This window comes from Marmota monax, unplaced genomic scaffold (assembly GCF_021218885.2).
Source record: "Marmota monax isolate L192 unplaced genomic scaffold, Marmota_monax_Labrador192_F-V1.1 WCK01_AAM20220418_F8-fsc00024, whole genome shotgun sequence".
Lineage (NCBI taxonomy): Eukaryota > Metazoa > Chordata > Mammalia > Rodentia > Sciuridae > Marmota > Marmota monax.
In genome coordinates, this window is record NW_026695224.1 from 6,604,381 (window position 1) to 6,619,531 (window position 15,151).

Genomic DNA, 15,151 nt, shown 5'->3' on the forward strand with positions numbered 1-15,151 from the left:
AAGATTCTCTCAATGGACATGTGGATGTGAGGAGTCAGGGGTAAATTGGGTTTGATCAAAATTTTTCAAAATAAATATCTAATTTAAAAAAAATTGCTCAAACTTTGTCCCCAATAGTTAAGACCTGAGAAACAGCGCTATAAAAATTCAAGATGAGTTTTGAAAAGAAGAGAAATGTGGGCCTCAAATATAGGTATTCAATTAAAATTAGGGCATAATGATTTGCAGTTTCTACAAAGAACATAAATCACTGGGTATTTTAAGCATGCCCAAAATAAAATCCCAAAACTGAAGAAAGGACTAAAAAGATATCAGACTTATTACAGTGTATCTTTCTCACCAAAGAAGGATTTTTCCAAGAAGCAAATTGAAACTAAAAAACATTAAACTTTAGGGGAAAAATAGACCACTGCTGTTTGTACACAAAAATCACAAACTCGTAGATACCCAGGAAGGGTCCATTCCTATCACTCACTCCTTCCACAGTAATGGCGTATGTAACTGGGCATATGGCCAGGGGCACCACAGACTGCATTTTTTGAGAGCTCAGCAGTCACAGATGTGGCTCTGTGACTCACTCTGGCCAGTGAGATATTAGCAAAGTATCATGTGGCACCTTCTAGAACCTTCCATTTAACTTAGACCACCTCCCTCCTTTTTGCTGGCTGGACCACAAACAACTGGAGCCCAGTCCTGAACCATTAGGACAACAATCACAAGGTAGCTAGCAGCAGTGTGGGCCCCCAATCCCTCAGGGACCCTCCTAGCAGCTCTGGATCACTTCCCTCTAGACTTGGTTAGGGAAAAGAGAAACGCACGTCCACATCATTGAGGCCATTGCTATTCCAGTCTGTTTTTTTCCCCTCCCTTTCCTTGACTATTTCTTCACCAACCCAAATACTTGGATTAAACTCGGTCACTCTGAAAACTTCTTTACTCCTTTCTCTCCTGTTCCTCTCTCACTCCTCCTCAGGCAAGACCTACCCTGAAGCCATCTTCACACCCATTACTCTATTCCTGCCACCAACACATGAAATACTGATATGAAAATTAAAAATAAAATTCTAACTTAAAAGCCTTGAAAATGGACCCTGAAAAGTAGGACAAGTGACTTTTCACAGCTCCTTTCCCGTGCATCGCCTAGAGGTGTCTGACACATGGTTAGGTCCCACACATTGATGCAAAGATCTTCTGCTCAATGATGTTTTTATTCATCTCCTTTTCACTCTTTATCAGGTTTTCTTCTGTGTACCCAGCACTGCCCTGGATATTTGTGCCTTGGTCATTAAAATAGACCCAGTCCTACCCTCATAAAGTATATGCTCCAGTGCAAAGAGATAAAGCAGAAGCACATAAATGAACAAACAAAATATTGAATTGGGGACACATGCCATGAATAAAATGATGTGGGTAGAGAAGTAGTAACTGGAGGGAGGGGGAAAGGATATTGTAGATATTGAAATATTTTTAAATGGTGAGGCCAAACTTGAAGGAGACATTTGGCTGAGACCTTACTGCTGAGGAGCCACCAGCCAAGTAAACATCTTGGGAGAAAAGGATTCAGACAGGGTGACCAGCAAGTGCAAAACAACTGGATAAAGGCTGGAGAGGTTAAGACACACAAAACAAGAATGGAGGGAGCAGCTCTAAGAAATGAGACAGGAGCAGAGAGCGGGATAGATCGTGGGCTTGTCAATCAATGTCCACAACCATTTGTACTCATTCCCCTCTCCAGCCCTCCTCCCACTCCTTCCCCGGCATCTTTTCTATATAAATATTATGGGATGTGTGTACTTCACATATATATTCATAAATCTTCAGCGATCTCCTTTCTTCCCTATTATCTCAAAGAAGTGTTTTCCGGCATCAATTAAAGGCTAACTCCCTTTTATTTACAGTCTTCATTCCCACCCCAAGTGACCATCCTATCCACCTATCCTTCTCTTGCTAACGTTCTTCCTTCTCATCTCTCCCTCAAACAATTTTCAGATAGTCTTGAAAATATTTTCTCATTAACTTCCCCTTCAAAATGTCATCCTCTACCTGCCTACCTACACACACACACACACACACACATACACACCAATGTACTGAAATACTACAACACATACACACTTGACTAGTACCTACTGAAAAAAAAGCTTGGCTCTTCGGCCAGACATTCTAGTGTCTCCACAATTTGATCTCACCAACCATACTTCTTGCCATGGGAAGACAAAAATTCACCTCCACAGATTATTCCATAGGACCATCCCGCCCAGGCCTCTAATGGGACGTCTGCTCAGATGTTATGCTCACAGCAAATCCTGTCCCAAATTTCTTCTCTCACTCTCTCCTCTGAAAACATCCTTAATTTTCCTATTTGTCCAACCAAGCCTGACAGTTCGTGGGAGCGCTTTTTCATGACCAGAACATCCCTCCATGACCTTCTTCCTCATCCCACCTGCTCATGGGGGACTTTTACTTACACCATCATTAGCTTCAGGCAATCAACTTCTCTGCTATATACACATTCACACACACGCTCACATAGTTCATGAATACCTACATATATGTCTGTTCCCAAGTCAAGTTAGAGGTCTCTTGAAGACAGACCACATCTAATCTCTGCCCCCAAAAGAAGTTCTTTCCTAACATAATATGCATGCATCATGCAAATCCTCAGATATCTTCAAAATCACCAAGCTTCAGTCGGATATGGTGGCGCCCACCTATAATCCCAGAGACTTGGGAGGGTGAGGCAGGAAGATCACAAGTTCAAGACCAGCCTCAGCAACTTAGTGAGACACTTAGCGAGACCCTGTCTTGAAATAAAAAATGACAAGAACTGGGGATGTAGCTCAGCACCAGTGGGTTCAATCCCCAGTACCAAAAAGAAAAAAAAATCAAGCTTCAGTTGAAGTTTGATGTTTAAATGGACTTTTTTTCCTACTCTGTACCTACTTTCATCATTATGACTGAAGGTTCCCCTTTTGTAGTCCACGTGGCTTCCTAGGGATGACATTATCAACTCCCCTCCTGAGATGGCAGGACATGGGACCAAGTTTATCCAATGGAACTTGAGGTAGAGAAGTTGTTGAAACAAGCAAGAAAGAGTTCCTCCTTGGGGAGCTGAGCTGTGCGAATGTGACCGGGAGCAGCTGTTGGACATCTTCCCACCACCTGAGGTCAGTCTCGCTGATGAAGAAGCCAAAGAGAAGCAAGCAGAGGTGATACAGGAAGTCTTATAACAGCCACTGAGACTCTGGATCCAGCTATGCCTGAAACAAAACTTACAATCCCTGTTGTATTTAACTCAGTTGGACGACATCTTCTCATTTGCAACCAAAAGCAATTTTAACTATACAACTATTTTAACCACTTCTCCATTAAGCTTTCTCGCTATGAGGTTTTAAATAAACCAATTAGTAAATGCTGAGGTGCTTGTTAAAAGACATCAAGGAACTCTAAAACAAATCTACTATATTTTTTAACTACTATAATATTCCTAGATACAACTCATCCTTTTTTCAAGAAAATCAACTTCCAACCAAGCATACATATTTCACTAAAGTTTTCAAGTCAGGTTGGCAATTTGGATTTAAAAACTCACCCCCATCATCATTACCTTTAACACAATCCTTCTACATAAACAATTTGATCATTGTAGATAAGGCCACATTAAACATGCCACATGTGGAATTGAAGAGCCAAGCTTAAAATCTAGCACCTCCAAATGAAGGAGTCTATATCACTCAAATATGTGTTTAGAGTAAAATCCAAATGCATCTTGATAATGGCCAATTTGTTTGACTTATGGATTATCAAGATATCCAAATTATTCTTTTATAAACAAACCAAAATTAAGATGAAAGACAGAATGCTAGTAGTACAAGAAGGACCATTTTCCAGTGACTGATAGGCTTCACACAAGCCTGGAACATATATATTTAAGAGAACATGGCATCCCTAAGGAATATTAAGGACAGAAACCCAGAAAACAAAGAAAATTAAATGATCTACCTCAACAGGAGAAGATAAAAACCTGTTAGAAGCCCATGCAGACCTTGACAAAAAGCCTCTACCTCCTATATTTTGAATAGGGTTCTAAGTGACCTGAATCTACAATCAAAACACATTTAAATTTACAAGCATACTTTAGCAAAAATCCTGTCCCTCCTTAGTTTTTTTTTTAATATTTATTTTTTAGTTGAAGTTGGACACAATACCTTTATTTTTATTTATTTTTTAATGGTGCTAAGAATTGAACCCAGGGCCTCACACGTGCCAGGTGAGCATTCTACCACTGAGCCACAACCCCAGCTCTGTCCCTCCGTATTAACCACACTTGAAACAGATTCTCTAAGATACTGAGCGCATATATAACATCTCACAAAATCCAATTTAAAATTTACCTCTTACATAAAGAAAAATATTAAATATTTTCATTCATAAATGGCTATTACTGTTTTAAATTATATTATTGCAAATTCTGCATTATTCCCATTTAATAATTATCATTTAAGAATGCTTCCTGGACTAGGGATATAGCTCTGTGATAGATTACCTACCTACCACACATAATGTCCTGGGTTCAATTCTCAGCACAGCAAAAATGAATGTTTCTTCCAAATAACTATTAAGAATTATATAGTTTATACCATTATTTTAACAGTGCAGTAGGATTTCCAAATAATCTGAGTTCCACATATTATCTCCGAAATTATACCAATCCTCAAGACCAAGTATATGTCCTTGAACTCCTGTTTCCTTAATCTAAAAGGATGAAAGACCATTTTTATCACTTTACTGCATACAGGAAGACCAACTTTGATTCCTCATCTCTGACCTCTCTCGAGAATAACCTGGTACATGTCTCTCTGGGAACATTCCACCAAAATATCCAAGGTCAGCTTTATCTCTCCTTTCAAACCAGCTTCTTGTCTAATCTGTCTGTTTCTGCTCAAGGTCTTACCATTCATCTAGGGCCCAAGTTGAAACACCCTAATCATCTCCATCTCCATTCTCCATTCCCAAGTCACAGAGATGTCCCATCGACCACCTTCCTCTCCCTTGTAGCCACATTCACACCTTCCTGTTCAAATCCTTCTCAGACTTTACCTGGTGGGGTAATGACCTCCTAGGTAGTCTCCCTAGCTCTGGTGGGGCTCTATACTGATTCAGTCAAAAGGTCAGATCCACCTTTACAAAGTACAACTTGCACCCAAACCACTGGCCCATCAACAATTCTTCAAACACACAAAGCAACGGGCACTGCTGGTTGTCTTTCCAACAGCCTTCTTCTTGCCAATAGAACATGACACTAATTATGCTCATGTGGCAAGGCTTAACCCCAGGGAATGATGTGGGATTGGTCTAAACCCATCACAGAAATCTCCTTCCCCTTTACCAATATGAGTGTCCTAGGGTGGTCACACGACCCTCTTCTGATCAATAACATAAAAGAGAGAATCTATTGGGAAAGCTGTTGCTTCTTGACAAGAGATGCCGGAGGGAAATGTGTTCTTGGCTCCCACCGCTCCCACCACCACTGTCCTGTTCCTGATTTGTGCACTATTAGGTGAGGATGTGATGCCGGGAGCTGCAGTAGCCAACTTGTGACTGGCTTCAGGAAAGTGCTGAAACTCCAAGGTTGGCAGAACAAAGAGATCAGAGGCCTCTTTCAAGGAAGGATTGAACCATGCAAAAAAAACTGGGAGTGCTTACCTAGAGACTTCTTTGTAAGTAAACAAATGTCTTTAGTTTACATCGCTCTGTTGGGTTCTCTGTTATCTTCAACCCAAGCCATTCTAACCTAGGAACACACAAAAAGCAAACTGTACCTTACCGTGGAAGGCCTTCTGCCCTGTGCTCCTCAGAACATAGGCTCCAGCCCCACACCTGCAGCATCTCCTGGGAGCCCCACCCCAGACCTATGAATCAGAATCTCTAGGAGTAAAGTCCAAAAGTATGCGTTATAACAAGCTCTCCAGGTGGTTCTTGTGGATGACGAAGTTTGAGAAACAACTTCTATAAAATGATCACATGTTACTACCTACAAAGTGCACTTGGACTGTAATTTCTCCAGTGACAGTAACCTCCTTTCACTAGGTTTCAGCATCATTTGTTACTTCTTAATTTCATCTCTTTTATCAAAGTTTTCAAACTCAATGGCTCCCAAGACCTGAGAGGCACACAGAGGGCTGAGCAGGAGAAGAGAAAGTAGAGATCATGGTGAACTACAGCAGTTTGCATGCCCATCTGAAGGGCCCCCAGCAGATGTCGCCACCCAGGGATGCAGGTTCCTTATTGCCAATTTTATGATTAATTCTAAAAAAAAAAAAAAAAGCTGGAATCCAGACTTACATACAAAGATTTTTTAGACACAGACAACTAATTGGGATTAAAAAAAAAATACTTAAAAATAAAATGAAACAAGTCATCAAGCACATCCAGCATCCAGTTGAGACTGTGTCCTGAAGGAGCTGGTTCTTCAAATATCAACACATACTTTGAACATGGTGACCACATACACTCATTGCCTCCATCTAACATGACTAAAATTAATTTTCTATGGCTAACCATATGCTTGTTTCTACCAGACTCGGCATTTTTCATCACCATGTCCCTCTTTGGAAGAGCCAACTGGGGTGTTTGTAGATCTCCAGTTAGTGGCAACAGGACCATTTTATCTATCAGTCACAATTGACCAAACTGCAAGCTTCTCGAGGGCCTACAAAAATGTGTAAAATATGAAGAAGAAAATGAATGAGGCAAGCAGAACCAAAAGAACTATAAAATGAAAACGAATAAATACAAAATCAAGTGTCTACACACTGGTATAAGTCAGCTGACCAACTCAGGTATGGGGTCATATCATATCATGTTAAATGGAGGATACAGGTATATTTCAATATTTGATACAACTGTGGAGGGGAGCCCAGATCCATAGTGCTTAGGTCCTGCCAAAGTTCTAGAAGAACCCGAGTATAACCTGAATCCAACCACTCTGCCATAAGTCTAGTCTTCTTTTATAGCTATCACAAATTTCTTTACCCAGGTCTATTCCACCCATTCAATTGTCCACAGAGTTGAATGCAGAACTGCCCACATAGTTGAACATAAACCACAAATGACTTATAAAAATTCATTTTTGAATTCTCATCTGCATATAAATTTGTAAGACAAAAGTTTCAAAGAAGTAGCACAAGAAAAGCATGTTTTGAGGGTTCCATGCAATGATTTTAATTATTTGTTAATTTACTGCCAACATTTAGAATCTGGGATATTTCATATAAAATTCAGATTGTCATTCTCTTGAAAAGACAAACTAGAAAATGTGGAGATATTGGGCCCAGATGATGGCATGGGAGCAATCTACTAATGATAAAACAAGGCCACCCCTTTAAGTGGAGCATGTTCTCCACTTGGCCACAAACTCTATCCTCATTTAAACTAAATGGCTGTCCCTACAGACATTTAAGTGCAAGACCCCTGGTCTAAGGTCTTTAGAGAAACCTTATTTCTCTTCCACAACACAGCTTCAATATCTTGGATGGAACGATATGGAAATATCCCAACCTATTCTCAAAATTCAACACCTCCAGAAGTATAGCAATTAATTCTTATGCTAGTTTAAGATATCAGTCTAAGAAGAGGTTCCATCAAATTCCTCTCAATGTATTCCCAATTTGAACCATGATCCCCAGGAAAGTAGACAAATGACAAATTACCTTTCAGTTTCTCTTACTCTTTCAGCTAACCGAGGTAGAGCCCCTATAAGGTGGAGTCAAAGCTCCAACATGGAATGTCTTAATTAAGTAGAGTGATCAATAAATAATACATATAATAATCTTAAAAGAAGATTTGGGACTGAGTAAAAAACAACAAAAGACTAATCATCATTAAGGATAAGAAGACAATAGCCATATTTGGAAGCGAAAAGAAAACCCCCAAAAATATGAAGAAAAAGCTAGTAGAATTTAATCCAAGTTTATCATTAACCTACTATATAGTTCTACCTCACCTACACCCACATTCAAAACACAAATCTTATTTTGGGGTGGCAGACTTCTGACAACTATATGCTAATTGATACTTTACATATTATTTTCTTACTGGTGAGAAAATTAATTGAACCCAGGGAAAGAAATTCCATATACATTGTCAGTGGGTCACCAATTCACTTGAATCATATAATAAGGATTTTTTTAAAAACATATAGACTTTAGTTTAATTTGTTAGCCACATCACAGAAAGAAATGTTCAAACAGTAGATTTTCCACTTGAAATTAAAATGGAAATTAGCCCTTAGAAAATAGAGATGACTTTAAGTTTATACATCAGTGGCTGGTTCATGAATTATTAACTGATTTTAATGATCCTGGCTATATTTTATTTGAAGTTATTCTCCTACTTGCAATGACTTTTGAACCCTCAAAACTCTTTCATCCATTCTCCATAGACAGAGTACACTTTCATGAGCGCTGACATTTAAAAAGGATCCATATACTCCGAATGTAAAGATAATACACTCACATATAATTTATACAAAGGACTCTGGTCATTTGTTAAAGAGAGAAATGAATGAAACCCTATTATTCACGGTTTGTAAATAAATTTAAAGATAAGCGCTAACTTTTCACTTGTTACGCCTGGAGCCGAGAGTTCTGTGTTCCTTCTAAAGTTTCCCAGATGGTCGTTAAAACAAGAAAGGGCAAAAACATACTTTTTTTTTTTTTTTTTGGAAATTCATCATTTCCCATCCAGAAAGATAATGCAAGTCATTTAAAGTCTTAAGAGATTAATAATTACAGGTATTTTTATATAAAATAAATGCATGTCTTTATGTGCTAGGTTTTACATTTTTAATATAAACCTCACTAAACAGCACCACTTCAGACACATAAGTTAGCTGTGAAACAAAATGCTATCAACCTTTAATTAGCACTTGCTGTTTTATATAAAGTTAACATTTCCTCTTCTACTACATTAAAAGAAAAATTACGGTGAATAAAACTGGGAGATAGAAAATCGAGAGTAGGAAAACATACTATTGTGGCTCAACTTAAGGAATGCTTTATTTCAAGGACTATAATATATTTTTACCTGTAAGTAAATGGAAATGCCCCTTAGAATAAGTACAATTAGATTCCTCCCAACATTGAGTGCTGTACCTAACTTTCACAAGTTGGGTACTACAGCACTTACCATGATCAGATTGCTGATTACTAAGACAGCAGGTTATTTCAGGAATATAGCTCAATTAAGATGACAGCAAACCAGCTTGCTACCACACTCTGAAGTTCAACAAGCATCCTAATAAATAATGTCTGTTTCCAAGCTTTATGTGCCCTCCCTGAAATAAGTATGCTGAGTTTAAATTGACTCAAAATAGTCTTTCTCAGAAGATAAAAAGAGACACACAAAAAAACATCCACAATTTCCTCTGGTCCCTTGAAGTACCTTGGGATCCTAGTGAACAGAGATTTGCCACGCATTGCAGTGACTGGATTAGTACAATAGGTTTCTATTTTGGTGTCATTGGAGTGTTGCTGATCTTAAATCAGAGAAAGAAGTAGTTACATTAGACAAGGTAATAGCTTCCCAAAATAAGAGCATGCCCGGTTTATACAAGGCTGGCACACATAGGCTAAGTTGTAAGGAGATAAATAATACCCCACTGGAACAATTAGGTGGATTCTCAGAAACACTACATACTTAATTAGGCTGCCTAAGTCCCTGACTGAGCATACATGGGGGACTTTTTAAAGCATTTAATAACCTGAGTAAATCCAAAATCAGAGGACAAAAACCAATCCTTAACTCTGACAACAGCCATCGGCCTTTTCTTGCTCCGTTTCCAGTGCTTAATGTATTTACTCTTGGAATTCCGAGAGCACGAATGCGCCCCCCCCCCCAAACACTACCATCAAGGGGTTAAGAACACTAAGTCCCTTCGTTCGGTGCTTATTGGGAGGGCCCTGTGTGCCAGACGCGGAGCTGGCCCACGATGGCACAGGGGAGAACAAGAGCGATCCTAATGGTCTTTACAAACTTCAGCACTGGAGTTGGGAAGGAAGTACAAACAAATAGGAAGGAACACGAGCCTCCATCAGCCACCGGGCACAGCAAACTGTCCCTCACTCTAGATACAATTCCTCCTCTTCCTGTTATTTATTCATTAGTTTTGTATAGCACCTTTCTTTCAGCAGCCTCCTTATTTCCTCTTCTGTTATCCAAGCAATCATAAACAAACTAGTATTTGAAAGAAAGGGGGGAGCAGGGGGGAGGGGAAAGAAAACCACATTTCATTTCAAAAGGCTCAGGACCTACAGAGCACGGGTCTTTCTCTGAATGTCGCCCTCGGGGTGATGTTTTCTCCAAAGCTCGGCCCTGGAGGCTTAAGGGAGAACAGAGAACCGGAGCACGCGCGGCTCTGGCACCCGGGCTACAGCCCGGCACCGACTCGCTGCGCCGCCAGCCCGCCTTCGATCCACCTTCAGCCGCCTGAACCACTGGGTTCTCAAAGTTGGCGCGGGGGGGGGGGGGGGAGTGCAGGAGCGTAGGGTGATCCCAAGGCGTGGTGTGGAGGTCTGCTGCTCTGATCTCCCCGAAATGCCAAACTTAACCCCCGCCCCCAAAAATGAAAGATGAGAAGCCACTTGCGATGACCCGGGAGGGGCGGGCAGTTCCGTTCCTTGGTCCAAAGCGCCCCAGCGGGAAGGTAGCAAAGCCCACCTGCAGGGATCCCAACCACTTCTCCCACCCCCCCATCTCAGGTCCAGGCAGGGCAACATTCAAAAGTTTGTTCTTCCGTTCCCCAGTTCCCCAAGCGGCCCCGGGGCCAGCTCTGGAGCGGGTGGGGGAGGTAAGATGGACTGAGCCGAGGGGGGCGAGATCATCGGACCACGAGATCAGGGACCCCAGGGTTGCCCAACCCACCCCACCCCCCGCGGTTAGGGGGGCTGCGATCGTGTTTACTAATAACAGCAACAAAGAATCACACGCGAGTCCCGTCTTTCAGTCCTCGGCTGCTCTTCGCTCCGCTTTGGGGCAACATGGAGAGTCGGGGGGGAGGTGGGAGGAGAGGCGGAGGGGCCACGCAGAGCGCCCGCAGAAGGACAAAAAAAGGGGGGGGGGTGGAAAGGGGTAGAAAGGATAGTTGGACAGAGATGAAGGCGCAAAGGGAAAGGAGTGGTTAAGGGAGACAGAGGGGAAAGAAAAGTGCAGCAAGCGGTGAGCCGGAGCGCGGGGCGCGCCCGGGATGGGGAGGTGGCCCCTGCCCCCCACCCCCCTGGCCCGGCCCGGCCCGGTCACCTTGCTGTAGCCGTAGTACCCCAGGCACTGCGCGAAGTCCAGGCCGGCGGGGTCCCCGGCGGCCGCGGGGTAGAACCTCACATCCATGCCGGAGCCTGGCCCGGGGCCGAGGGCCGGGACTGGGGCTCGCCGGGGCCGGTGCCCGCCTCCTCGCAACCGCTAGATCCACCGTCGGGGGCGCCCGACTGGGGGCGCCCGGGGTCGGCCCGCGGGACTCGGGGCTGGAGGGGCGTCGCGACCGGAGCCCAAGGAGCCCGGGAGCCGCGATCGCCGCACACAAAGGCGCGGCCACGCGAGCCGCGGGAGAGCGGGAGGCGGCCCGGGGGACGCGCCCCGCCGGGGCACCGAGATAGCCTGCGCGCGGGCCAGGCGCCCAGGTCGCGGGGCACAGCGCGGGGGCCCGGGGCGGCGCGGCGAGTTCAGGTGCGCTGGGCAAGGCTGGGACGGCGGCGGCGGCGGCGGCGGCTGGCCCCGCTCCTCCTCCTCCTCCCCGGGCGGACTGAGGAGAGGAGCCGCGGAGACAAGGGGCCCGGCCCCTCCCCTCCTTCTCCCCCTCCTGCCTCCGCCGCCGGTCCCCTCCCCGCGCCGCCGCCGCTCCGCCCCTCCCACCGCGGGCAGCTGGCGCGCCGCCCGCCCCGCCGGTGCGCTCCCCGGCCCGGCCCGCCTCCGCGCGCGCGACCCCGCCCGGCCCCTGCCCCGCGCGGGCCCAGCCGCTCACCCCGCGCCTGGAGCAGCCCTAGCCTGCCCTGTCGCTCGCGCGGCGGGCGCCCCTCTCCCGGGCCCCTCTTCTTCCCACCTCACCCCCCTTCCCTCTCCGGTCCTCTTTGTCCCCGCTGCCTCGCAGCGCTCCTCGCTCCCCTCCTCTCCTCGGCCGCTTCGGCCGGCCCCACCGCCGCCAAGTCCCGTGGCCCCGGCGTCCCACCCTCCTCCTTCCCGATCCCCGCGCGCCTCGGCCCCAGCATCCCCGCGCGGTCCGCTCCCGACCCGCCCCTCCTTCCTTCGCTTTCCTCAGGTCCCCATGCTTCCCCGTGGGGGTCTGTCCCTCGGCCCCTCCACCCTCCCGGCCCTGTGTCCCGAAGGTCCCTTGCGTGGGCACACCTTTCCCAGCAGCCAACCTGCACGCGGCTCCCGGTAGCCGGGTCCCGGGACCCCATGTACACCTGTGGTATTTTTCAGAAGGGGTGTTGGGGCCTGACCTTTCACAGGTAGGCAGACTTGAAGCTTCCCGGGTTAAGCCTCCTGTCGGTTCTCTTCTTATTTTCTTTGCTCTTGTTTGTATTCGAAAGGCATTTGAGTAACTGGATCTAGGCGGATCATTCACTGCTCTCAGAGAGAAAATGTCCCTATTTTCCTAAAAGGTTCTGGGTGATTAACTTCCCCATACTGCACTCACCCACCCCCTCTTTATTTCTTTCTCTTTCTTTAAGCTACATTTTTTTTTTTTCTGTCCTCGGCTTTATTGCTGTGAGTTAATTTGAGAGTTTGGCCTTCAGCCTTGGCGGAAGAAAACGTTAGAGAGTCTGTGGGATCTGCTCCCGGTCCCCGGCTCAGTTATCTTGTGAGCTACTTTAAAAGTAGAGAATTTTCGAAATATTTCATCAGACACGCGCAAACAGTGTCGTCCCTCGATCATACTTTGCTGGCCCTGGGCCTGAACTTTTTCAGACAAGCATTACACGGGTTTTTTTTTATTTTTTTGTCTCTCTAAAGTAGACACTCGGGCTTGTGACACCTGTATGTGTACCTTCACTCAATATTATCTTTCTGGAACCAAGCAGGGAAAATAAACTTCAATTAGGTGAAAGTGTGTGTATTTGCTCTTCTCTTAGCAGAAACCTGGGTTGGGAGACTGCAAGAAAGCTATGTGTGTTCAGGAAAGGAACAACTGCTCACATTGTCCCTGGGTTGACTCCAATCCCGAGTCTCCATTTAACGTTGACAACCCAGCGGCGCTCCCTAATGGCCCAGCAGGTTGCACAAATTGGCAGTGCGCTGAGATATTATCAGGACAACACCCCATTGAGTAAGTTCTTGAAACGCAAAAGTGGAGGCCCTTTCTCTGGGCCACTGGGCGCCTGTGGCCTTTCCACCAATCAGAGCTGGAGGTTGCAGTGGCCACCTGTTGTCGAGAAAGAGAGCATCTTTTAGAGTATTTAACAATGGTGTACAGTGCAGAGTCTGGCCACAAGAGAGGAGCAGCCTGCTGACCTGGGGTGCCAGAAAAGAATTTTCCCCCCCAGATAGCTCTTAAAAGGAGCCCAAAAGGCTGGGAAGCTGAGTTTTTCTTTGTAAATGCCTCACCTTCTGCTCATTCTGCCGTTCATCTGGAGCAATCTGAGCTTGATTACAGAGAATGAAGGAAAGTATAATCAAAGTTCCAGACAGAGTAAACCTGAAGTTGTAATCAGACCTCCAGAATCAGGCATACTAATATTCTTCGAAGTGAAAGCCTGCTGGCTGTCAGAGCAGGAATTGAACCTGGGCTGATGTGCAGCACTAAAACTCGGGAGAAACTGAAGTGTGAGAATCTTGCCCCAAGAGATTCTTAGGGCTTAGGAATGCCCAGTCACACCCCAGAACATCTTTGCCTGCTGTTTTGGAAGTCTTTGCTTTAGAGGATGCAAACAGAGGAGGACAGTACTCATTGGTCTGCATTTTATTATTACAATTTAGGCTAGAAGGTAAACAAAGTTAGGAGTATAGATTTTGATTAGAGGGAAAAAAATAAATGAGACTTAAGATGTGTGTATAGAGCCATTTAGAAAGAAAAAAAAATCACTGGTCATTTGGGAAGGCTGTCCCTTGATTTTATCCAGTCTCCATGCATTTAGAAACTATTTTGGAGTACCTAAAATGTAGGAGGCACTATTTTAGGCACTTGTGAATAAGAAAGAATCTCAACATGACACTGGAAGTCCTTAAAAAGAACTAACTCTGAAGTGGATTACATACACACTTACACACCTTTTCATGCATACATGCACACAAGCCCTGTCCCATCCAGTCACCTGGAGATCTTCTCATGCCACATCTATCATTGATATTGAGAGAAGCAATCTGATAAACAAATGCACACATAGTGTGAAAGAGGCCAGACTCAAGGCCTCCATGAAAGGTGTAAGAGAAGGCAGGAAAGAGGAGACAGGACACACCACCAGATCACTGCAGGATCCCAAGGACACAGGGCCATGCTCCATACATGGTGTGTTTGCAATAAACAAGTAATTCAAAGGCCAGTTCAGAAGGAAATAAGGTGAGAAGAAAGGAAGGAAAAAAGAGGAGAGAGAAAGAATGTTTTAATAGTGGAAGATTATTTGCAGGAATCTGGTTAAGGAAGGATTTGAGAAGAGTGTATCCAGGACCTCTTGGTTTGGTTAAGAACAATCTACCTTGGGAGGAGAAGGGTAGGGCCTTTTATGCCCTGCTATTTTAGAACCTTTGTATACTTTAAAATTAAGATCATGTGTTGCTTCATTTAGAACTGATCTGATTCAACTCTTCGTTGCATTTGAAATGCCAATTAATTTTAAGAGTTCCTGGGGATTTGAAGCCCTTCCATTAAAAGTTTTCGAGTGATGCTCTAAAAATTGTAAGGCAATTCTAACTGTCATGCTATTTGTCATCTCAAGGGTGTCACCTTTTTTCAGTCTGTGGGCAGTCTTGTTTCCTGAAATACCATAGACAAAGGTTTCCTTCATACTAGGTTAGCCTTGAATTTGAAGAAACTTCTCCAAGAATGCATCTTAAATATGCTTTGAATTTATGCTGAACAGTGCTAACAGTTATTGATTAAAGAGGACAGAAGAATCCCTTGTGCAGCCAAAATACACTTTCCAAACATAAGAAAACTTCT

At 44.4% G+C, this 15,151-nt stretch overlaps 1 protein-coding gene across 8 annotated transcripts in view; it reads right to left on the bottom strand.

Moving 5' to 3' along the window:
- Tox3 (TOX high mobility group box family member 3) overlaps positions 1 to 12,817 on the bottom strand; it is a 105,716-nt gene extending 92,899 nt beyond the window's left edge. For 2 of the 8 annotated variants that reach the window (XM_058575794.1, XM_058575793.1), the window contains exon 1: positions 12,414 to 12,467. In XM_058575794.1, coding sequence (XP_058431777.1) covers positions 12,414 to 12,452 — 39 coding nt within the window. In that variant the 5' untranslated portion in view covers positions 12,453 to 12,467. Of the gene's footprint in view, positions 1 to 11,298; positions 11,752 to 12,413; positions 12,468 to 12,494 lie in introns of those variants that run through there. The other 6 variants (XM_058575796.1, XM_058575795.1, XM_058575792.1 and 3 more) reach the window with 6 other exon arrangements.
- Positions 12,818 to 15,151: the final 2,334 nt, after the last annotated feature.